The following is a 23,306-nucleotide window of genomic DNA, read 5'->3' as shown; positions in this document are numbered from 1 at the left end:
TGCCAGTACTTCTCCTTTGACTCTGGAGCTGTAGCCTCTGCCTCCTATGAGCAGCTGGCTCATTATTCGGCTCCTCTGAGGTGCCTGAAGGCTCTCCCAGCTGAGTGGCATCAGGCTCTGCCTTGGCTTGGGGGGAAGGGCTTGGAGCTGGCTCTGCTGCCTGCACCTCCTCACGAGGAGCCAGCTCTAGCTCCACCATGTCTTCAGGTTGTATGTCAGAGTTCTCAGTGTCCAGAGATGGGCTCATGATACTCCCAGGGGGAGGAAGGAAAGGGAAGCTGGAAACAGTGGGGCCAATAAACGTAGGCTGGCTGTTGCAGATAAATGGGGTAGGCTATGGGGGCTTTCAGGAATGGGAAAACGGTTGTAGGGGAAAATGAGATGCCCCTTGGAAGTTCTTGCAGTTATCCATTTGTGTATTCTAATAATGAAGTCAACACCATCTGGTGACTGGAGCCATGAGCAGACAAGACAAATCTTTCTACAAATCTGAAAAATGCCCCAGGTTTGCAAAAAAACCTGACATCTAAAAAATACAATCCATAGGAGGGGGTTAAAACAAAAACTCAAACAATAAAGAAGGCCGATTGGTCTATTAGTTGAAATTCACTTTCTCATATTCTGCTTCACTGTTCAAAATACAACAACATCAGAACTGATTTGAGAACTGTATTACCAACAGGATTTATGCTCCTTTCTGATAAGATAAAAAAGGCTAAGCTTCTAAATAACTCTAATGCTGAAATCTCTGAAGCTGTTGCTACATTTTTACTTTGCGTATTGCAAGTTGTGCAATAGTGATCTTTTTATTGTATTTGGAACTCATGACACACTCCGGTTTTATGCCTAATAAAGGTTTTGGATTTGGCAATAAATGGGGCACTTATACCTTAAAAAAATAGAAGCCCTCTGTGGCTGTTTACTCTGAAAGGGTAGCCGGGGTCTGAGTGAAAGATGCCCTTTTCATCAGTGAGACGCTAAGAAAAAACTAAGGGGGACATCACCTGGGACATAACCAGGGTGGCAGTGAGGTGGGCAAGGAGGGCAGAGCCCCTAAAAAAGAGCCAAGGCAAAAACAGTCCCAGGGCACTTGCAGGAGGAAGCTGGCGGTGGGATTCACGACTCTCCAGAAATCCCTGCCTGCTTGGGAGGCTCGTGTTGCAGCTCAATTTCATTTGCAGAATATGGGATGGAGCATTCCTGTCTTATGAAAAATTAATAGGTCTCCCTGTGATGTCGCCATTTTCTACTGAAAAACTGATCCATCGTAATTCTGGGAAAACGCCCCCCCCCCCCCCCACCTGGTTGGCATCCCCCTTCGGCAGGCACACAAGTCTCTTGAATACCAGGCCAGTTTTTCCTGGCGAAATTGCTCCTCTGTTGTCACGGGAAATGCTCCGGTGCAATGGAGAGTTCTTCACTGCCCCTGTTGCTACGGCGTGTCTGCCGCAGTGTTGCCTCAGTGCTACCCCAGAGCACTGGCTTTGCTCCGCGGCTTTCCAGAACTGCCAAAATGGAGGTTCTTTTTGAATGCCCCCATGTTGCTCCGGGGACTTCCCTGCCACGAAGAGCTCCATGGCCCATTTCCCCCGCCTCGCTGCTCTGGCCTATCCCACCAAAACAAGGGAATCGTCCCACGCCTGAGGAGCTTGCGGGGGGAGGGGAAATGGTGGTTCTCTCACACACGCAAGGAGTTTGAGGGGGAAGCCAGTGATTCTCTCGACCTTGAGGCACCAGTGAGGATTTTAGACTGGGGAGTGGGGGTGGGGCAGGGCAGGGCAGGGCAGGGCACCAATTCTCGGTACCTGCCTGCACTCTGTTTTAAAAATTAAAAAAGTACTGAAAGTTAGTGGGGGGAATGGGGTGAGATTCAGCCAATCCGAATGCAGGAAATGGAGTCTGCCCCCCGCATGCCTAAAAGAGCTCGCAGTGCTTGTGGGAAAGCCCTGGGCTTGTGAGGAACCAGACGGGGCTAAAGGGAAAGCCCCGGGCTTCCCACACTGGCCCTGACTCAAGTGAAGGGAAGAGCTGGGCAGCCAGGGGGGGGATTACAAACAGGGTGAGAAGCCCCACAGCTCCCGGATATGCCACGGGGCATTCCAACAGTGAAAAATCAGCCCCAGTGTGCATGTCCCTAAGGAGCCTCAGGACTTCTGTGCATTTTTGGGGTGAACTGAGTCCCTTGACAGTCCACGTCATAATATTTAGCCTACTCATTATGCAGCATACAAATTAATGGAGGTAGAATATTGATATTGATGTGGTAGCTTGATTATTACTGGCGACATACGGGAAACTACTCAATCAGGATTTTGTGCTCAGTGAACTATGGCTGGGTCAGGTAAATGGAGCAGAGTTATTATTTGACAGCTGATTGGCCAGTCACTAACATCAATGTTGGGTTCACCTTCACAGGCAAAAAGGAAAAAAAGGGGGGGGGGCAAACAATTTTTTTTAAAATGAGAAAATAAAACAAATTCAAATTAAACAGGCAAAACATAGAAAATGTGTGAATGACCTTCCAGAAAGAGTTAAAGGTTGCATAACTATCCTCTCACGCAGCAGCCTCAGTTAATCCTTTCCAGCAGTTTGGGAAAAACATAGCAAGCCGCCACCTCGCCAGCAGCTCTGTCAAGAAAGCCGGCCACATCTCTGCAGGCTCCGTGTTCAGGCCCGCGAGGCAAGAGGGGCAAGGACAGCCTCTCCCGTCATAGCCAGTCAATCTGGTGTGAGGCCTAGGCAGAAACGGAATGAGCCCAGAAGGGCAGGAGGTGTGGGAGCGGAAGAGGGGAACCCTCCTGTGAATTTTCACTATAGGCTCTTAACACCTTGTTGTGGTGGGCTTTCCGGGCTGTGTGGCCGTGATCTGGTAGATCTTGTTCCTAACCTTTCGCCTGCATCTGTGGCTGGCATCTTCAGAGGTGTATCACAGAGAAAAGTGTGCTACATACTGTGTCCACCTCTGAAGATCCCAGCCACAGATGCAGGCGAAAGGTTAGGAACAAGATCTACCAGACCACGGCCACACAGCCTGGAAAGCCCACCACAACCAGTTGAGTCCGTCCGTGAAAGCCTTTGACAGTATCTTAACACCTTGTTTAAGATCACTATGATGTGTGAATGGACCAGGAAGGGAGGGAGACTTCTGTCTGAACTGTAAATTTTAGAATTTACGGTTTCAGGACTGTGTTTGTCTAGAGGGGAATGGTCTTGGGACCCTCCTTCGGTGCACAGGGTGTTCGGTACACAGAGTGTTCCCCTGGAGATTTCCTGGGAAAAGTTAATTGTTAAACTTTAAAAGGTTTTGGTTCTGTTGTGTTACTAAATTCTACATTGCTCTATGTTACGTTAAGTGAAAAGTAAAAAGAAAAAAATGTCTCATTCACTTTCAATTATTGCAAGATTCATTTCAAGTTCTGCCCTGTTGGACCCACAAGCAGTGACTCTTAGACCACCTGGTGGTCTACCTGGGGGTGGAGATCCACCACACTTCTACTGGTTTCAATAGTTGCACCTTCCGGAACTGAGGTCTAAGGCTCGGCCATTCTGACTGAAATTTGATTAACAGAGGCCTTTAAATTGGCTTTCTCGGGTCTTAAGGAGCCCTGCCGCTCATCAAGGAGTCTCGTGTCTTGTTCGCCGCATCACCATGACGGTTCCACTCTCTAGATCCCAGAGCAGCCAGTGTAGCTGGGACTTGTGTGATGATTTCTTTGGAGGTTTCTTTTTGTCTATCTGGTAGGGTTGCCGACTGCCTGTCCTTTCACTGTTTACCTACAGGCCCTCAAAAGGTTTTGGCTGCTCACCTCTACGCATTAATAGTTGATTAAAGGGAATATCTGCTCTTCTTCCAGGCCTGTTGGCCCAAAGAAGCTAAAAATCAGCCAGAGCCCCGAGCAAAGAACAGGAGACAAGGAGACCAGCCCAGTGAATTATTGGTTACCGGCAACTTTAGGGTTCAACTGTCGAGATTCCCTTTCACCATAGGACTGCAGTGATCTGCAGCCAATTCCCTTCAAGACCCCTCCCAGAAAAAAGGAGGTCTCCTGCCTCTTAACTGCCACATGACCTAGATTCTCCCCCTCCCCAGCCCCATCCATGCCACGCCACCATCCAAGGCTGTTCCGAGAGCTCGGAGGTCCCCACAGCCCAGAGTTCCCCACAGCCCTTCTGTGTGGGGTTGTCAGGGGCTCCCCTGGTCGCTGGCAGGGAATTGGGAGTTGCAAGATTAGGCCAGAAAACTCCTGGAGATGGGGATGGGGCCTGCCTGGAGAGGCCGGGACTCTCAGCAGGGTGCAAGACCATAGAGGCCCAAAGCACCAGTTTTCTCCAGGGGAACTGAGCGCTTCAGTCTGGGGATGAGATGTGATCTCAGTGTCAGGCTCTCGAACGTGGAAATAACAGAGACCGTAGGAAAGTCCTAAAGCAGTTTATTTCTACAACGCGTAGAGTAACAAAGAAAGCTGAATCTAAGCTCTCCCGCTTAGATCCAGCGATTATATCCTTCAATCCCCCCCCCCTTTGATCCCCACCAAATGTGTTTCACAAAGTGTATAACATTTGCACTACAGAGCTTCAAGAAACCTGGGAACGTTTGCACCTTCCTGTAGGAGGGCTGGCGCCAGGGAATTGCCAGGGAGGGGAGAGGGAAACAGGAAAGCATTTACAGGAAACATTTGCAATTCCCACACAGCAAGACATCGAAGCACTGACAGGCATGGACCTGACACTCAGGGGGTGCCCGGATCCCTCCTGGAGGCTGTGCCTTGATTTGCTCTTGGATGTGGTGCTGCCCTTCCTTTGTTTCGATGCCTGTCCTGCTGGCTGATATGGATCTGGTGTCACTTTGGCTGTGGCTACATGTTTGATAGCAGTGCTTATAATGCAGGGATAGAAGCAAAGCCTGACGTTTGTGAGACCGGTTCTGCCCAAGAAGTCCGCCAGGTCAGCACATTGTTAAATAAGGAACAAGATATCCCACTTCCCTCGCTGTGGAGTGAATTTTCAGATAATTGCTTGAAGTAGCTTGCGAGTAAAAAAAGACAATTCCATAAACCCATAAAAACTGTAGCATAAATTATTGATATGAAAAGCAAGTTATGGCCGCAAAAACTTTATTAAACAACCTCTGGGCAGCCCAAAATTATCCGCATTACAGTCCTCAGGTTGAAAGGAGAAAATGAAACAGCCGGAGAAGATGAACTCCCTCAGTAAAAGTCTCAATAAAAATAAATGTTTTGGCTTGGCAATCAGTGTGTAGCATTCCGAAAGTGAGGAGAAACGCCCGGTCTCATGCCGCCTTTCCACCCAAATAGTGTCCCCCAGGCATGAAAACATTAAAACATCTAAACATTAAAATGCCATTTAACATGAGATATGCATAAAATAAATCAATTGCGTTAACACCAACATCAGGGAGGGGCCCCAATAACAGTCCTTGAGGCTTTGCCAGCTGCTCCGTGGAAGCACCAAGATCAGGACTTCAGAAGAGGAACTCGTCTGCTGGGCTGGACCGTGGAGAGAGGAGGCCGTCATCTCTGATGTCTGAGGGCCCCAAAAGACTTTCTGACTTTTCTAGCCCACTGTTGGATTGGGAGTGTGCTAACATTGGCTTTCTGTGAGCTGTGGAAGGGGTGTAACCATATTTATAGCCCTCTAATTCATTTGCACCTGATTGGCACCTGGCTACTCTGTGAGCACAGGTGAAAGGGGGCTGAATGAATCCCAACTGGTATGAAAATGTTTGAGATGCACGTTGCCCTGCCTCAAGGTTTAAAATAGAACTTAGTTTATGGTGATTACCACACAGCAGCTTTTCATTCCCAATTTGAAATGTTCTTCATGTCATGCAGTGATGTGAGATTCTCTCTTCCTGACTGTTGCTCTGAATCTCAATTAGCTACCCCCCCCCCCTCATTTGGGGACCACAATGTTCCCTGAAATCTAGAAAACTGGGCTGTTATCGTTAGTGGAGAATAAATATTCAAGATGCTGCAGAAAATGGAGCTGCTTTTTGAAAATAACAGCCATAAACAAAAGGTAACAAAAAGATGGTTTAGGCTCACCTGTAAATGCTACGCCTAAAGATCCAGCTGGCCATGATTCCCCAGGACCGAATTTGAACAGTTCCTCTTCAGCCTGTCTGTGTTTGTGGTTGTGGTTGGGCAGGTAAACGGTCCTTCTCTACCTTGGGGACAGCCCCTTCAAATGTGCCCGCAAAGTCCTATCTTTTTACCTGGCAAGGAGCCTCTGACCCTGGCAGGGGGATGGATGAAGGGACGCAGCTGACGCGCTCCCTTGCTCAGGCCCTCGGGCTGGGTCCTTGGAGGCATGTGAGGAATCCCAAACAGTGACAGCTCTGAAATGAAGCTCAGCTTGGTTATTTCAAATGTCTTTGCTTGTTGCTCGGAATGCCGAATACATTGAATGTTTTGAGGACAGATTTTATGAACCTGTTGAGCTACCAGAAGGGGGAAAACGGGCTAATTTTAGCTTTGTTCCTAGCCCTCTCCATGCGAATGGTGTCGCTGTGAGCCCAGCAACGAAGTTCACTGCCTTGTAGCAGATTGTGCCGTGCCTGAATGTGTCAACCCGGTCTATGAACCAGAGCAGTGTTGTCCAGTCTGCAAAAATGGTAAGATTTCAATACATAAAAAGCAAAATGTCATAAGAACATTTTCCATTCTGTGCATCACTTAAAAGCTTCACTTGATCAGGAAAGACGGGGGTTTGGAGCATCGTCTTCTCGCATGGAGCATAGTGAGGAATGGTCCCATGAGCCATCAAATAGGTTCCCCTGCTATTGGGTTGGGTGCTGATGCCCACAGAGAGCAGCCCATACTGGCCAGGGCTTCCTTTCCCCTCCATCCGTGTCCTTCCCCCATCTCAGCAGAAATGGCAGAAGAGTATTATGGGGAAGGAGCTAGATCGTGGGACCTGTGCTTTTGGCCAGCCTTGTGAGTGGGGAAGGGACCATGGCTGGAGGCCACAGCACGGGGATGATAGCCACCAGCAAGACACCTACAAACCCCTTTAATCAGAGCCGAGTCACATTTTCTTGCCTCTCTTGTCACCCATGAGGACTGGTAACTTATTTTATAATGATTCATGTTTAAAAAGCAATTCTTTCATTAATAAATGTTAGATTAAAATTCATTCTCCCTTAGAAATGGAGTGTCTTGTAGTAAACAGGCTTCTAATTATGCCAAGTAGGTATGTTCTGCTTAGTGGGAGACTGGGGTGGAACATGGACTTTGGGGGGAGACCATTAGCAATGTTGTGCGGCCCCTTCTGGGGAAAATCTGAAAGTGAGGCACCACACCTCTCTGTTAGGGCTCAGCCTGGTCTGAATGGGACTCCTGGGAGAAAGACTCAGATGGAGAAGAAGGGACAGTGTCAGTTCCAGATTCTCAGGCACGACCTGTAGATACAGAGAATGAGCAGCTAGAAGTTCCTGCCGGGCCAGGTCCCTGGGCTCAGGCAGAGCATTCCGGCTGGGATCCACAGCCAGGTCCAAGCTCTGAGATTCCCCAGCAAGAGCTGAGCCCCTGGATACGGAGCCAGAGGGGACTCTGACAGCTCCCTCAACCCCTCCGGCCCGGCCTAACCTCCAAAGCCCCAGGAGCAACGCAGGAGGAGGCTACGTGCCAGCTTACAGCAAAGGAAATGAAGCAGCAGGCTAGCAGCTATGGGGCGAGCTAGAGTAGATGCAGAGTCTTTGCAGGAGCCGGACTAGAGTAACCCAGCTGCAAGGGGTCATTGCACAAGGGAATGGGAGGCTGGCTGTAACAGAGAGGCTGCAGCTGAGCTAGCTGTTGGGGATTAGTTGGCAGGTTGCTGTTTCTTGTCTGGATTCCTTGCTCTGTGCACATTAAATGTCTAAACCCGCTAAGACCTGTATGTGGACTATCCTTGGTTTCTGAGGGCCTGACTACGACACTCTCTAGGAATCCTAGTAAGGACGGAGTCCAGATTGTCCCTGAAGGGGATGTCACACCGTTGGCTTGAGAGCCAGTTTCAAAGATGTTTTTCTCAGGGAGGCTACAGGGACCAGGGAATCCCTACCAGCTTCCACCAAAGGTCCACTGACAACCTCACTGAGATTATGGCTAATAGTGAGTCACCCCAAGGAGCAGGACTGGGTTTCCTCTTCCTTTGGCTGCCCCAAACATAGCTGTAAACTTTGGGAGGGGAACGGGTGTTCAAGCTCCCCCCCCCCACGGATTGGGAATGGGGGGGCTGAACTCCCACCCAAGACAACCAGTGCCAAGCCATATTGACAGGACTCATTTACAATGTCAGCTGAGGCACAGGCTGTATCCATAGGCGAAAACAGCAAAACTCCCCAGCGTCTGCCACAGCTTCATCCCAGAGGAAGCCAAGAAAAGGCCTCATCTTTGGACCATGTGGCTGAGCTAATTTCTCTGTGGAAAGAAGAACTTTCCTGCTAGGATGCAGCAGCAGCAGTATCTGGGGTGATCTAGAAGGAATTTAGCGACAGTGGCTGCATTTTGGAGGGAGATTATTTATTTATTTATTTATTTATTTATTTATTTATTTATTTATTGTTTACATTTTTATACCGCCCCATCCCCTAGGGGCTCTGGGCGGTGTACAACAACTAAAACACAATAATGATAAGTTATTAAAAAATCCTTTAAAACAAGCCGGTGAACATTATACTGAGTAATAATAATAATGAGGAATAATAGGAATAAATAGGAAGTCAGAGCCAACCCCATTTTTTCATTAAGAATTTTTCCCCAGGAAAAAAAAAAAAGGAGGTTGGGAGGAGGAGGGAGGGTGGCGAGCCACAGTAGATGGTAGCCTAGATGGCGAACTGGCTGGGGCACCATTTCAGCGGCTGGTCCCTCCGAAGGCCCGGCGGAACAACTCCGTTTTACAGGCCCTGTGGAACTCACTGATGTCCCGCAGGGCCCGAACCGCCGGAGGGAGGGTGTTCCACCAGGCCGGGGCCAGATTTGTTGATGTGTAAGTTCTCAAGAAAAAGGCTGCATGGCTAAAACCTGTGAACATTGGGGAGGGGGCTCTTTAGGGGCACCGCTGGCTGACAGGTAGTTGTTTTTATCCAGTTAGAAGATGGATATGCAACAAAAACTGCTTGAGGTGTCTTGTGGCGCAAAGAGTGAAAATTAAAAAACAAAAAAAATAATTCTATACAACTAAATCCCCAACAAGCCCAGCAGCAGATGCTTGAGTTGTAAGGGAGCCAAATGGTATAAAACTCTTTGCTAGCATCCCAGGACCCCAGAAGATGTAAAGAAGCCAACTGGCGGGACGCCTGCTCAAGTGTGAATGTTCTGCTTTGGTGGCAGATTATCGGCAGGGGAGGCAGCAGGAGCAGATGTGGTTGAGAGAGGGTGGGGTGAGGATTACCCTTGGAGAGCAGTTAAGGGCAGGCCAGGGTTGGCCCTTGCTGGAGGAGGCTGGGTGGTCATTCCTGGTTGGCCTGTCTGATTTGTATACTGCCCTTCCTTCCAGGCAGTCAATGTGACGTATGCAGGTCTCTCCTTCTCTTTTTTTATTCTCACAACAACACTGTGAGGAGGGTTAGGCTGAAAAAGAGAGAGAGGTTGATTCAAGATCACTCAATGGGCTTCATGGTTGGGTGGAGTTTCGAACCCAGATCTCACCAGTTCTGCAGAGTTCTTGCAAGGGGTCTGTAAGTCTATATGTGCCCTTGCGTTTGGTCATTTGGACACTGTAAGCAGAGCTCTTTAAAAAAGTAAACAACAGTTCCATCAAACAACTTTTTCTTGCTTTTGCAACAGAATGTTCAAAGCAACTGTGGACCAACTGTGAACAGTTCTGATCCCAGACAATCATGGCAGTAAAAGACTTTAGATTTAGAGAGCCCTCCTGTCCCTGGGGGCACAAAGCTGGCACGACGTGCTGTTGCTGGATGTGACCTTCACCAGTTGCACCTCCTAAGGATGTCTACAGGAAAATCTTTTATGAAATCATTGAAGATATTGACAGTAGTTCACACAGTCACTTTTCCTCAGGTGTGTCCCAACACATGCGCCAGATTGAAAGGTTTGCTACAGGAGAGGTTGACACCACGGACGTTTCAAAACTACTTTGGATGCAGCTTCGTCAGGACATGCTTTTAGATATTGCAAGGGAGCAGGAAGTTAAACTTTTAGCTCTTTGTGATGTGATTGATCTTTTCATGGACAACAAGGAACAATTTGAATTCATCAGAATAGGCCGTACCATACCTGTGTCCTCCTGCACCCCAGAAAGGTCATTCCCATTCCTTTGTAGAATAAAGCCCTTTCTATGGTCAAGCATGAGTCAGGCAGGGCTCCATCACACAGCTCTTCTTCATGGGCATAAGCAGATCTGTAGGGAAAGGATCTTAATCTTATAGCTAATGAGATCACTCAAAGATCATCAATTAGAAAAAGCACATTCAGTGTCTGGTTGTTGTGGGCTTTCTGGGCTGTGTGGCCGTGGTCTAGTAGATCTTGTTCCTAACGTTTCGCCTGCATCTGTGGCTGGCATCTTCAGAGGTTTATCACAGAGAAAAGCGTGCTACATCTTCAGAGGTGTATCACAGAGAAAAGTATTCTACGCAGACCACAGCCACAACCTGGAAAGCCCACCATAACCAGATGAGTCCGGTGAAAGCCTTCGACAAGACATTCAATGTCATTTAAGTACAGGATCTTTTGAATTGTAACATCTTAACAAGTTGGTTGTACTTACGGTAGATAAGGCTGTACATATAGGGTAACTGGGAAGGATCGGTGAGCTGCGGCTGGGGAGGATGCTTGGGGGGGCAGGAGAAGGGGTAATGGGGTTAGGAGAATATTTGATTGCATTGTAATTTTTAAAAATGTAAATGAACAGTTTGTGTTGCTAATTAAAAGTTTAAGTTGCATTTCAGCTATCTGAAGATAATTTGTTGAAACTAAATGTGTTTTACAAGTTGAACCTAAAGAGCAGAAATTAACTAGACACAAGAATGCAATTATTTTCCATAAACTGATATATGTGATTTTAATAACAAATCGTTCTGAATGTCTATGTTTTTAAGATGGAGATTTTAAGCCATGCACTAAGAAAGCCTGGGATATAGTGCGAGGGGCTGCATTTTCCAAGTTACATCTTCATCATGTTCCTCAGCAGTTGCTTCTTGGTGAGGAATCTAAGGATTTGCTCACAATTCACACTCTATTTAAAGGGTTACGAAGGGTCTGTTAGAACGGATCTGCAGTGTGTACATCTATCTGGATGATATTCTGATCTCTGGAGTAGATCAGGAAAAGCTGAAAATGGTATTTGAGATGCTTCAAAAGGTGGCACTCAAACTGCAGAGGAGTAAACATTCTTTTTTTGGCCTCCTCAGTACAATATTTGGGGCACGTTATCAATGCAGAAGGACTCCACCCAGTACATGTCAAGGCAAGGAATACTGCAGAAGCCCTGACATCTATGTTGCCGCTGTTTCTCGGGTAACAACAAGTGATTTCAGCTCAGCACCGTATTGAGGCGCAGGAAGTCGATGTTTCTTCAAGGCAAAGTATTTTATTTGGAAGCGGTGGTGACAGCTCAGGCAGGAGAATCACACTCTTGCAACCAAGTGCAAGAACTTTTATACACATCCATCAAAGGGGCAAAAGGGGCAGGTAAAGGGGGCAGGTCAGGGGGCAAGTCCCTTACCGAACACCAATAAAGAAACATCAATACAAAAGGAAGATACAGTTACAACTTTTGTGAATGGGATCACGAAATCCTGCTGTCAAGCGTCTTCCCGCGAGACTTCGCAATGGTGCTGAAAGGAGAGCGGAAAAGGTCCATTCAGAGAATCCGGGTGGGCTCGCTACTGCACCCAGTTATCTACGTTATCAGATGGCTGCTTCCTTGAGTTATGATCTGAGGCTCCCGCGCCTCAGTCCTGCAACAAAAGGGAGTTCAAACTGTCCAATGGTGGTCCCGACACGTTCTCCAACAGCTGGAACCTCTGGGTGCTGCTATCAGATTGAATTTACAAAACCAAAGGGGGTCTTTGTCTTCGCTAAGCAGTTGGCAGGGTGTTGGTCTAAGCTGCATTCCAGGGCTAACTTCCTTGTCCCTTAATATCAACTTCTACAGGCTACTGCTTTTACTAACAAACACAAATATCAAGAATAACATTTCTAAACTTAAACATTAGGGGAAACAATACAGTACAAGCACATAAGAATCTCCTAAATTAACAATAACAAAACCTTAAACTAACTGGGGAACCTAGTCAAACTATAATCCTAAACAGCGGGCAAATCATAAATTCAACTCTAAAGGGGCTTTCATTACATCTTAAAAGGGCAGAGGCAAGAGGGAAACCATATAACATTGGCACAATCACATGTTTATGTCCTTTGCAAGCCTTATGGAGGCTTCTGAACCATACAGGTCTCTGCATCTTGACATGGAGCCAGTATAGTCATGTAACTTGACTCAAGAAAATATTTTGGCCATTTTCTTGGGCGGTAACATCTATATGTGTTCCAGAACTAAAAGCACGTTTGCGTCTGTTGAACAACTTCATGGGTTTTTGCCCAAATTGTCTACTATATTGGTCCTATTGCACAAGTTATGGAAGAAGAATTTCATGGAAATGGGAGAGGGTAGAAGTAGCATTTCAAGCCCAAGGGCTCTGTGGCAGTCCTCCAAGGAGCATTTTCACCTCCCAGTATGGAGGGGAGGGCAGTTTTGTCCCATGTGGCTCAGAGAGACCAATTGGATTTGCATCCAATCATGTGATTCCAACAGGAGGAGGAGGAGTTGGAATTTATATCCCCCCTTTCTCTCCTGTAGGAGATTCAAAAGGGCTTGAAACCTTCTTTCCCTTTCCCCTCACAACAAACACCCTGTGAAATATGGGGGACTGAGAGAGCTCTGATGAACTGTGACTAACCCAAGGTTACTCAGCTGGCATGTGTTGGAGTGCCCAAGCTAATCTGATTCACCAGATAAGCTTCCATAGCTCAAGTGGCAGAGCAGGGAATCAAATACTGACTCCCCCAGATTAGAGCGCACCTTCTCTTAACCACAACACCACGCTGACTCAGCTTGACAAGGATCACGAGACGGCTATTTTTGGAGCCAGGAAGTTGTATCCCTGATTGAACAGCCATCAATGGTTCACCATCATTACAGACTATAGACTCACAATCCTAGGTGAAAATTCAGCAGTACCTACTACTATTGCCTCACATAGGATGCAGCAGTGGACGCACACACATCTGACCTGCCGGGCTTCTCTGGAAAAGCGCTTGAGTTGAGCATCTAGAGGGAGGAGCTCCTTCTAAAGGGAAAGGGGCTGGCAACTCATCTTGGACTGGACCTTGCAGCTGCTGGAAGATTATTTTTCATAACTGGTTCCAGGGCTGATTTGTGGCCCTGCTGTGGCTGACGTTCAGATCTGACTGCATTGATACCATTGATACCACACTCTGAATTAGGGGTATAACAATTAAAAATATCCTCAAGAGCAACTTGGGATGTTGTTCCTTGTAAGTTTAAAGGAACAACAGTCCATTTGGGTTAGCAAAGACCCCTTCAGCATATTGCTGCACTTGCCACAGTAAACATTTTGGCTGATCTGCCTGCAAAACTCTCGTGGCCGTTAAGTGGCCAGCAGTTCCCTCTCAATACACGGAGATCGATTTCGTGCCTTGCCTAATTATAACTGACCAAGAGCAGAAAGCTGTCCAGGAGATTCATTTTTAAAAAGGCAGCATGCTTCCCCTCCCACCATAATTCAGAAGCTGAAGTCTAATTTACACTACCTTGTTCCTTACGTGATAGTTGCAGCTGTCCTGGGATAACTGGATTGAATGAAGCAGTTCTCCAAGGATGGCCTTAAGATAAAGTCATCTTAACCAGGCTAGGTGAAGAAAAAATGATGTTTGGCTCTGTTAGGAAGTAGCAGGTGACAGCCGAGCCTTTCTTGTCAATCAGAGTTCATCTGTGCTGTCCTTGCTGCTAGTTTTGTGTTCATCTTTCATGACCCCTCTGATCAGGCATTGCCAGGTTGGCTTCACCTGAGAGGGAGGAGATGAATTGTGAACAGGTGGGATAGAAAAGAAAGCACAGCTGCCCAGCAAGAGAGAAAAGTTTCACTGTGGTGATGTTACATGTCGTAGCTAGGACATTTGCTTCACAGGCAGGCCATGTGTGCTTCAGCTATGTTTGCCAAGGGACAGTGGTGCCAAGGGACAGGTGCTGCAGCTGTGTGGGCTGGGAGACTCCGAAAAGTCAGACATCCCAATGGCTGCACTGCAGGTGGAAGGCATCACATCAAAGTCAGCACTTGGCAAGCAGGTGAGGTTCCTGCCACAAAGATGTGACTGTGTTATCTCTTGCATGCTGGGAGGCAGCACGATGACGTTGCTGGCAATTAGATTTCATTTCCACCTTTATTTTTTAAAAACAAAGATCCGCTTTTAATCTTCTTGATTATGGTGTGTGTGTGTGTGTGTGTGTGTGTGTGTGAGAGAGAGAGAGAGAGAGAGAGAGCATGTGTTCATGTGGATGTGCATATGTGTGGTGGGTGGGTGGAAGCTGCAACTCAGTCAGTAGGAAGCAGTAGGAAGCAATGCTTCATTGTCTATGCAGGGGAGTTCTGACAATACCCTTTTCAACAACAACAACAACAAATGAAAGTAGAATTATAACTTCATTTGCCACGTGCTGGACCGCCTTTGTTTTAGAATATTCTAAAACAGGGGTGTCCACCTCTTTGGCCATGCCAGCAGGGCCTGATGGGAATTGTAGTCCATGAACATCACCAGAGTTGGACACCCCTGTTCTAAAACAAAGGTGGTCCAACTTGTGGTGGATGAAGGTGCAATTCTACTTAATTCTTTTTGTTGAAAAGTCTATAGGCTAAGCAGGATCAGCCCTGGCAAGTATTTGGACGGGAGATCACTGAGGAAGTCCATGGTCACTATTCAAAGGCACCTGTGAATGTCTTTTGCCTTGAAAAGCCCACAAGGGGTGGCCACAGGTCAGGTGCAGCTGGACACAATAAGCTGCCTTGATTTTCACGAGGGAGAAAGGCAGCTAATAATTTTTAAACAAATGAACAAATAATGTTTTCAATAAGTCTTGGAACTGATTCTTCAGAATTGCGAGTTCCGTCTTAGATAAGCCCGCTAAAACCACCTTCCTCTTTGAGTTCTATTGCACATCTGTTCTGAGAACGTCCATGCAGGGGGCCATGCAAACGGCAACGTTTTCAAGGGTGCTGTGGCTGCCCCATCATGGCGGCACAGAACTATGCCGGGAGCTTCCCAGAGTGAAAGCCGGACCTGCCCCTGGGAAGCACCAGGAAGCTTTTCTAGCTGTGCCGTTTTCACAATCCAGGATGACGCAGGCGTGACGTCAGCATCATTTTATGTTCCGGTGACTCTGCAAACTTAATTCCTTTTTATCAGAAGTTAAGCTTTGTTACTCTGATTCAGTGCCATAAAAATGGGAATGGCAGTTGCTTCTTCCAGAGTGTGAGCTGGCCTCACCTTCGTTCACATGAGCGCCTCAGTGTTTTGCACCCCTCAGCCGTGCTGGATCAGAGCAAAGGTCCATCTAGTCCAGCACCGCCCCCCCCCCCTTGCATACTGGCCAGTAGGATGCTTCCACCGGCAGTGTCTGAATACAACAGTCCTCTCCTGACTGTCCCCAGCATAATATCCAGAGCTACACTACTCCTGAATGTGGAGATTTCTTTTGAATGCTGTGGTTAATAGTCACTGATAGACTTTCCTTGGTAAATTTGCCTAATTCCTTTTTCGTGTCCTCTGTGCCTATGGTGGTCACTCCACCTTGGGGCAGTGAGTTCCATAAGCTATTTCTTCACTGTGTCATCTGGCCTTTCTTTCTATTAACGTTCTGAGCAATGATAATATTTGTAATATTTCTTCATCTAACGTGATAAACCTTGAAGTCACTAGAGCTGAACAGGTCAACCGTCTCATGTGCATCTTTCTGCTTCTGATGACATCGTCACCCAGGCTAATGTCTGGAGTGATTCTTTTGAATGCCAGTGAGGGGGCCTCCGTCAGGCCAAGATCTAGTCATTGTGGCTGGTTTATGGGCGCTTGTGAACAGCTGTTTCTACAGGGCTTCAGCAGACCACTTTTCCTCCCATGCTTTGAGAATGGCAGCGGGATGATCGAGTGTCTTCTTCTTGTGCCGGTTGTTCTGAGGCCTTTCCCCATATCAAAGCATCCCCCACATTCTCAGCTGGAGCGAGGTGCTGTATCTTTCACAGCTTCATTTCTGCAGGTGTAGAAAACCGACCTTTCAGTAGAAGAAGGAAATGTAGTAAGATTTGTAAGAGTGGTTCTAAGCCTTGCCTTGAAGTAACATCTGAATTCGCACCCTTGCATCTGAACAAGCATCAATGGGCCTGTGGTTCTGCTAAGCACCATGATCTGCCTCATCACCTGCCCAGGCAGGAAGCGGTGGTCCAACTTCATTTTTATTTATTTTTTCTTCCTTTTATACCCCACCATTCTCAGACCTTGTGAGGCTGAGAGCACGTGGATGGCCCCCGATCACCCAGCAGGCATCCATCCATCCATCCCAGGGCAGGGCTTTGAGCCTGGCTCTTCCAGATCCTGTCCTGACACTGAGCACGACACAACTCTGGCTGCCCGTGGGCTTGGGGAAGCGGGATTCTGCTTGGGAGGGCTGCAAAGAGTGATCACCCCCCCACCTGGAGGACCAGGGCCACTCCTGGCTGATCTGGAAGGCAACGCATAGCACACGGGAAATGATATTCCAGTAAGAAGGCTCATGGCATCAGCTTATGCACACCATATCTTGGACCTGTGGTTTTACACTGAATGGCATTACGTATTTTGGAACTCTTTCTAAAGGATAATTGAAAGGTTGATCTTTCCAGGGCCTTTAATCCTCCTGAGTGCCGTCTGGCACAGAGAGGTGGCTCCATCCTTTATCTTCCATTGCTCTTTGTCCAGGGAAGGCCGTAGTCCAAGGGAGGGGCACCTTAGAAGCCTGTTGAAGCAGCATTTTAGCTGCAGCTGAGCACTGAATCACAACTCACCCTTTTTCTCTCAGTTGTGGTGAACAACAGTTTAGGAATGAATAACAATATGTTCCTGAGTCACAAAGACCAATGTATAAACATTAGAAAGATTGTATTGTCGAAGGCTTTCAGGGCCGGAATCACTGGGGTGCTGTGTGGTTTCCGGGCTGTATGGCCGTGTTCTAGCAGCATTCTCTCCTGACGTTTCGCCTGCATCTGTGGCTGGCAGCATCTTCAGAGGATTAGAAAAATTCTTGCTCATAACAGCTTCCCCCACCCCCTGCCCCACCACTACCCCAAATAGCATCTGGCCATTAGGTTTGCATGACAGGGGAGGAGCTGAGATTTGCCATGACAGAAATCACACCCTTGGGATTGGGGGCTTTTTCTGCAGTTTCCTAACATATTTCTGAGCAAAGAACAAATGCAAAGTGGGGAAAAGAGAAATACGTTGTGGAAATTTGTTGGCTGCAATCCTGCATATTGCTTGAATTCCATTGGACAATTGGGATTTAGAAATTTGTGTTTAAAATAAAAAAGCTCTTCATGGTCTTGGACCTGCACAACCGTCTCTCTCCCTGTGCTCTGCCAGGACAGAGCTTTGCTCCTCTGAGCCAGGCCAAGTTGCAAATGGGCAAAATTAACAGCTGCACATAGACGGGCCTTCTCTGCTGTGGCCCCCATCTTGTAGAATGGCTTGGCTTTCCACCACCTGTGCAAAACTGAACTTCTGCATAGGCAGTAGGACGTTGTATAAAGTGTTTTACAAAGTTACTTGGATACATTCTGTGTAGCCACGGGGGAGGGCAGCCATGCCCCCCCCCCCAGCCATGCTGACGTCTCTCACTGCCACGAGACATCCGTGCAACCCCGTGTGGCTATGCAGCCATGAGGCGGGGAACTTTAAAAACCGGGAAGCATGGCTGAAGTAAAGCACTTCATGGAGGCTGGAGGGGTGGAGTGGCATGCAAGAGAAGGAGTGGGAGGGAGGGAGGGAGGGAGGGGTGGCATTCAAGCCTTCCCTTGCAAGCCACCCCTCCCTTGCAACCCCCCTCCCCCTCCCTCCCCCTCCCCTTGCATGTGACCCCAACTTCCCTCCCCTTCCCTCCCCTCCAACTCACACGGTCCTTTTGAAGACTTCCTTCATGCTTGTAAAACGAAAGAATCGCGAATAGTGTGATTCCCCGTTTTGGAGGGGAAATGCAGGGCAGCCTCGCTTAAGGGGCGGAAGCCATGCGAAGTTCTCCCCCAAAACACTTTTTTAACCAGTATTATTCTGGGTTAATTGGCCCATGCGGAAAGGGCCTGAGTGTACCCAGTGTGAGTATGTGGAGGGGAGGGGGAGAGAATACCAGATCTAAGAGAATACCACGCTCTTCAGCAGCATGGGGTCCAGGGAATTGTTTTGCCTCTTTCTTTGGAGGGAGTGTTATTTTTGGAACGTTATAGTGATAAAACTGCAATTTAAATGACTATAACAGAGTCCTTCATCTTGCAACTACTGGGTGTGATGAGATCTGTGCCTTTAAGAGGGAGGTGATGGGCAGAGTTAAGAGAACTAGGAAAAGCAGAAGCCTCAGCAAGCAGCTGCAGGGCAGGCACTGGGCTTCCTCCTCACGTGTAAACAGAGAAATGTAGAAGAGAGAAATGTTAAATCTGTTATGGCAAAGTCTCATTCCAGCTCATCCAACGGAATTTGGTTATGACGACTATATGATCTTTGATTCCTCTCCCAATTGTCAAGTTCTGATTGGACTGATCACTTTGGGGGAGGGGAGGCAGGCACCAGAGTCCCAAATGCTTCTTCCCCTCCCCCCTTCACACCCTGGTGGGGCGACAGAGTCCGGTCGTGCCGGCACCCCTCAGAGTTCTAATTCCCTGGCAGGATGAAGAGTGACTTCACCTGTGTATAAATGTTCCACTTGGCAGTGTGAAGGCTGTGATTGACTCTCTGCACATGCTTGGGAAAAGTCTGCTCACAAAAAGTTTCCCCTCCCCGTTTTCCTACTTCAAGTGGCAGAGAAGGAGCCATGTAATAATTTGGAGGCTCATGAGGGAGAGACAGGAGAGGCCTGGTCACGTAGGCAACGGAGAGAGGCCTGGTCTTTTCACAAGGGCCTGGATGAGCTGGGGTGATATTGGATTGGAGGGGGGGCAGGGGGCCTTGATGTAGGCAGTTCAGAGAAAGTCAGGCATCCAGACACAGGGGCAGCCTGTGCTCTTTCAGGGGTAGCCGGGCTTTAAGGAAGCAGCCGGAAACAACCGTCAAAGATAGCGGAGAAACACCTGGTGTGACTGGCCAGCTAAAGAAGGCATGACAACAAATTGCCACCAATAAGACAAATTTGCCCCTCTCTCTTTAAACAGGGATCTCTTGAAAATGTGGTACTTGTATGCCATTCCGCTGTTTGTTTGTTTTTGTGTACATCCCACAGTTTCCGCAATGGGTGTCACTTGGTGTTTGCGCTCGCAAAAATCCCCTCATTCTTTGGATCACGCTGACCAAGTCATAAGACCAGGGGCGAATCTGCCAGAGGGATATGGGGTATCACATGTCCCTGGGCGCACACCATCTAATCATGAGGGGGAGGGCGCCAGGCCCGGGCCATGCTCGCTGGCTCCGGGCGGTAGACCTGGGTACCTCACCAGCTCCGGGCGGTAGACCTGGGTGCCAGCTCCAGCTCCAGCTCCAACCAGTAGACCTGGGCACCTTGTCAGCTCCTGGGGGTGGTGTGTGTGTGGAAAATTCAGATTCTGCCCCCGGGCTCCATTTTTCCTAGATACACCTCTGCATAAAGCAGGAAGCTCTGTTCTTTAGCACAAACATTGCTAATGTCTCATGGGAGGTTTTAGGAATTTCCCCCTGCCTCCACACTAGCTGAAGTAAAAAGCAGGATTTGGATGTTGTTAAAGAAGGATCTGTTTTAGGCTAGAAGACTGTGATCCTCTTTGAGGCCTGGAAGAAGGGTAGGGAGTAAGTATAAGAAATTGCTCCTGAAAGTCTAAGAACTTGATCCTGATGTTAGCAGTATCAGTCTTTTATTCCCTGTGGCTCAGCAAAGGCCCCCAGAGTCACCACAGAAGGTCAGCAGGTTCATGAGAATGGACACATTTTCTTACTTCAGTTTAGAATCTACCTTTGCAAAAGAACTACTTGTGCCATGATGTAGAGAAAACCCAAAATATTGACAGGGAAATACTTCCTACCCACTGCATGAATCACTTGATGCAAAGACTAGTGGAGACATTCATGGTGAAATATCAGACAGAAGACAGATGTTCCCTAGATAAGCTCTCACGGCCTCGCTAATTAAAGTTGTAAATTCTCACAGTTGACACAGATCCTGACAACACAGTATTCACTTAAAACTCTTCCAGGCTTCAGTCAGAATATTGCCACTATAAGGTGCGAAAGGTCAGACATCGTTATGTACATTCATTTTAATATGCAATAAATATTTATATGGCTTCAGCTTTGAGGGCACTGCCACAAATTACAAGACATAAGGATTTATTTCCATGCATGCACATCTTCATCTTGCGGAAGCTTCTTTTAATTTTACTCAAAAACACGTGCAGAGTGCAGTCCCCGCCATGCCCATTGGTGCCAGAGGCTCACTGCCCAGGGGGAAATATGGCGTCAAATGTACCCAGGCTGCGGCCATCTAGTCACGTGGGGGGGGGGGGAATCGCCCCAAGCCCCTTCTCCTCCCCCCCCCCCCAGGTCCATACACAACATGTTGTTTGGTCGTGGTGGGGAGGGCAGCTGCCCATATGTGTATGTGGAAAACTCAAATTCTGCACTGGCCTACATTTTCCCTAGATATGCCTCTGCTGGGCGCACCGGCACTCTGGCACGAAAATGGAAGCCGTGGGTGGTCCAGGGACTCAGAGGCCCATCAGCTCTGGACTTGGGAATGGAAAAAAGTGCTATTTTCTACTGACAGTCTGAAATCCGTTGTTGTTCTACAGCCGTGGTGGCGAACCTTTGGCGAACCAATTGGCCATGCTGGTAGGGGCTGATGGGAATTGTAGTCCATAACATCTGGAGTGCCAAAGGTTCGCCACCACTGTTCTACAGCAAACGTGGGGGCTGCTATCAGAAGAGCCTCGTGGGCAGGATGCTGTATTGGAGGAACCCTGGATGGGGCATCTTATGTTCTCACGCACTCATAGGCACTCATTTCCTGAAGAAAGGCAGGCTGGGGACTCACTTCCCAAATGGAGCGTCTCTAATTGCAGCCTTGCAGGGATCTGCCCTCTTTGCAGTGTCAGGTCATCCTATCTTTGGGTTTCTCTGCTCCCCTTTAGCACCATGGCTCAGTCGAGGTCCTCTGCCTGACTGCCAGCCGCCACGTGCAGTCAGGTGTTCTGACGTGCCACACAGAAGAAGCTCGATGTGTTCCAAGACCCCCCTTCGCTGGGCTGCTCAAGTCTAGAATCCGCATTGAATTTTGTATTTCAGGTTTATCCCTCAGCAAACACTGTCAAATGGGACCAGTGTACTGGTCAGTTTGCCAGTCAAATGTTGTCCACTGACCCCCTACGATGTGACCCGAGTCAATTGTCTCAAATATTGCATGCAGACAAGAATGTCACTGTGCGGGTTTCCTTTCTGTTTCATCATAGTGTTGTTGATCAGGGGGAACGTGGGGCCCGCTTTTCCACGGCCTGGCACCAACCTGCGGCAAACCTGACCACAGAACAGAGCTCCTCTACTGCCCATCTGCTAAAAGTGCAGGCCGTTGAAAGAGAGGGGTTTAAATAGACACTGGTTTGTCGTTGTTCTCTTTGCCATCCAGTCACAGCCAACGTGTGGTGACCTTGCAGCGTTTTCAGAGCCAGAGGCATCCAGAGAGTGGGCTTCCTCTGTGGGCTTCCCATCCAAGCAATAAGCAGGACAAATCCTGCTTAACTTCCAGGGCCTGCCTTTGCATATAGGGCCTGCCTTAGATGGCCTTGGTGGCCTCCCATTCAAATACCCTGTTTGGCTTCCAAGATCTGATCAGATCAGGCTAGCCTTTGAGTGGAATTCTGTTTTCATTTTTTTTTTACAAATTTTGTAATTTTATACTGAGGTTTTGTTCTAGATGAAAACGTGAAGAAAACATGGGAAACGTTTTGTTGGAATAGCAAAAAAAATTACAGTAGTTAATTACAATTTTAAAGTGATTTCATTTTTTCACAAAACCAGCTTGATGATTTTTGTTGTTCTAAATAAAATGAATGCTTTAAAAATACTTGAGCCTTTGACAGTGTTTAGGCCGTCTTTGACTAAACCTTTTTTGACCAGTCAGTCCTATTCTCAGAGTTTGCTTCTTGAAGAGGCTTCAGAGATAAACCGTGTGGATTCAGGCAACTCCTGAATTTGGCATTTATTGATGTGGATGGGATTATATATGAACATCCCCATCAGCAGCCACAAGTTAACAAAAAGATTCAGAACACTCTTGACAAATTTCAAAAAACAAAAAGATGTGTAAGAGATGTTTTAGCTGCCATCGGATTGCTTGTTTAGGGTAAATAAGAAGTAAAGGGGGAGGAGAGAAGATGGAAGACTTAGTGCTCATTCATCTCTTGGCAGGGGTGTACCTCCCACAGGGACATATGAGGTCATATGTCCCCAGGCACCCGCCATTTTGTCATGTGGGGGTGGTTTCCTTTAATTGGGTTGCCAACCTCCAGGTGGTGACTGAAGACCTCCCGCTGTTACAACTTATCTCCAGGCAACAGAGCTCAGTTCACCTGGAGAAAATGGCGGCTTTGGTGGGGGGGGCCCAACGGCATTGTACCCTGCTGGAATCCCTCCCCTCCCCAGACCCTGTCCTCCTCAGGTTCCGCTCCCAAAATCTCCAGGTATTCCCAACCCCAAACTGGCAGTCTTCTTGTAGGATGACAAAATAGTCAGGATAGGTCAGTGACTGCCCATTCTTTATTGACCCTTTCCCTGCACTCAGTGGTCCGGCACACTGGCCTGGCTTTCAGGGAGGGGGTGGTTTTCGTAATGGTGCCTCTCTGCATTCTTTCTCGTTGTTGTTAAGTGCATGCAGAATGATTTGGGAGAAACCCACAGAAAGGGGAAGGACTACAGGATGCAGAAAAACACGGCTGGCCCCTCCACTGCCCCGGCTTCACCCGAGCGGACTGCACCGGAGGCCTCTGCCAGCTCAGACGCGTCATCCCTGGTCTCAGAAGTCGTAGGAATGGAGCCTTCCTCTGCCCTGACTGGAACATTCCCTGGCCA

General features: G+C 48.0%; 1 protein-coding gene across 3 annotated transcripts in view; it reads left to right on the top strand.

Moving 5' to 3' along the window:
* Positions 1–23,306, top strand: part of VWC2L (von Willebrand factor C domain containing 2 like) — a 115,231-nt gene that overhangs the window by 40,106 nt on the left and 51,819 nt on the right. For 2 of the 3 annotated variants that reach the window (XM_048484846.1, XM_048484847.1), the window contains exon 3: positions 6,505–6,634. In XM_048484846.1, the coding sequence (XP_048340803.1) occupies positions 6,505–6,634 (130 nt within the window). Of the gene's footprint in view, positions 1–6,504; positions 6,635–23,306 lie in introns of those variants that run through there. The other variant, XM_048484848.1, reaches the window with a different exon arrangement.

This window comes from Sphaerodactylus townsendi, linkage group LG02 (assembly GCF_021028975.2).
Source record: "Sphaerodactylus townsendi isolate TG3544 linkage group LG02, MPM_Stown_v2.3, whole genome shotgun sequence".
Lineage (NCBI taxonomy): Eukaryota > Metazoa > Chordata > Lepidosauria > Squamata > Sphaerodactylidae > Sphaerodactylus > Sphaerodactylus townsendi.
Note: the sequence above shows the minus strand (reverse complement) of the source record. Positions and strands in the feature narration are given on the sequence as shown.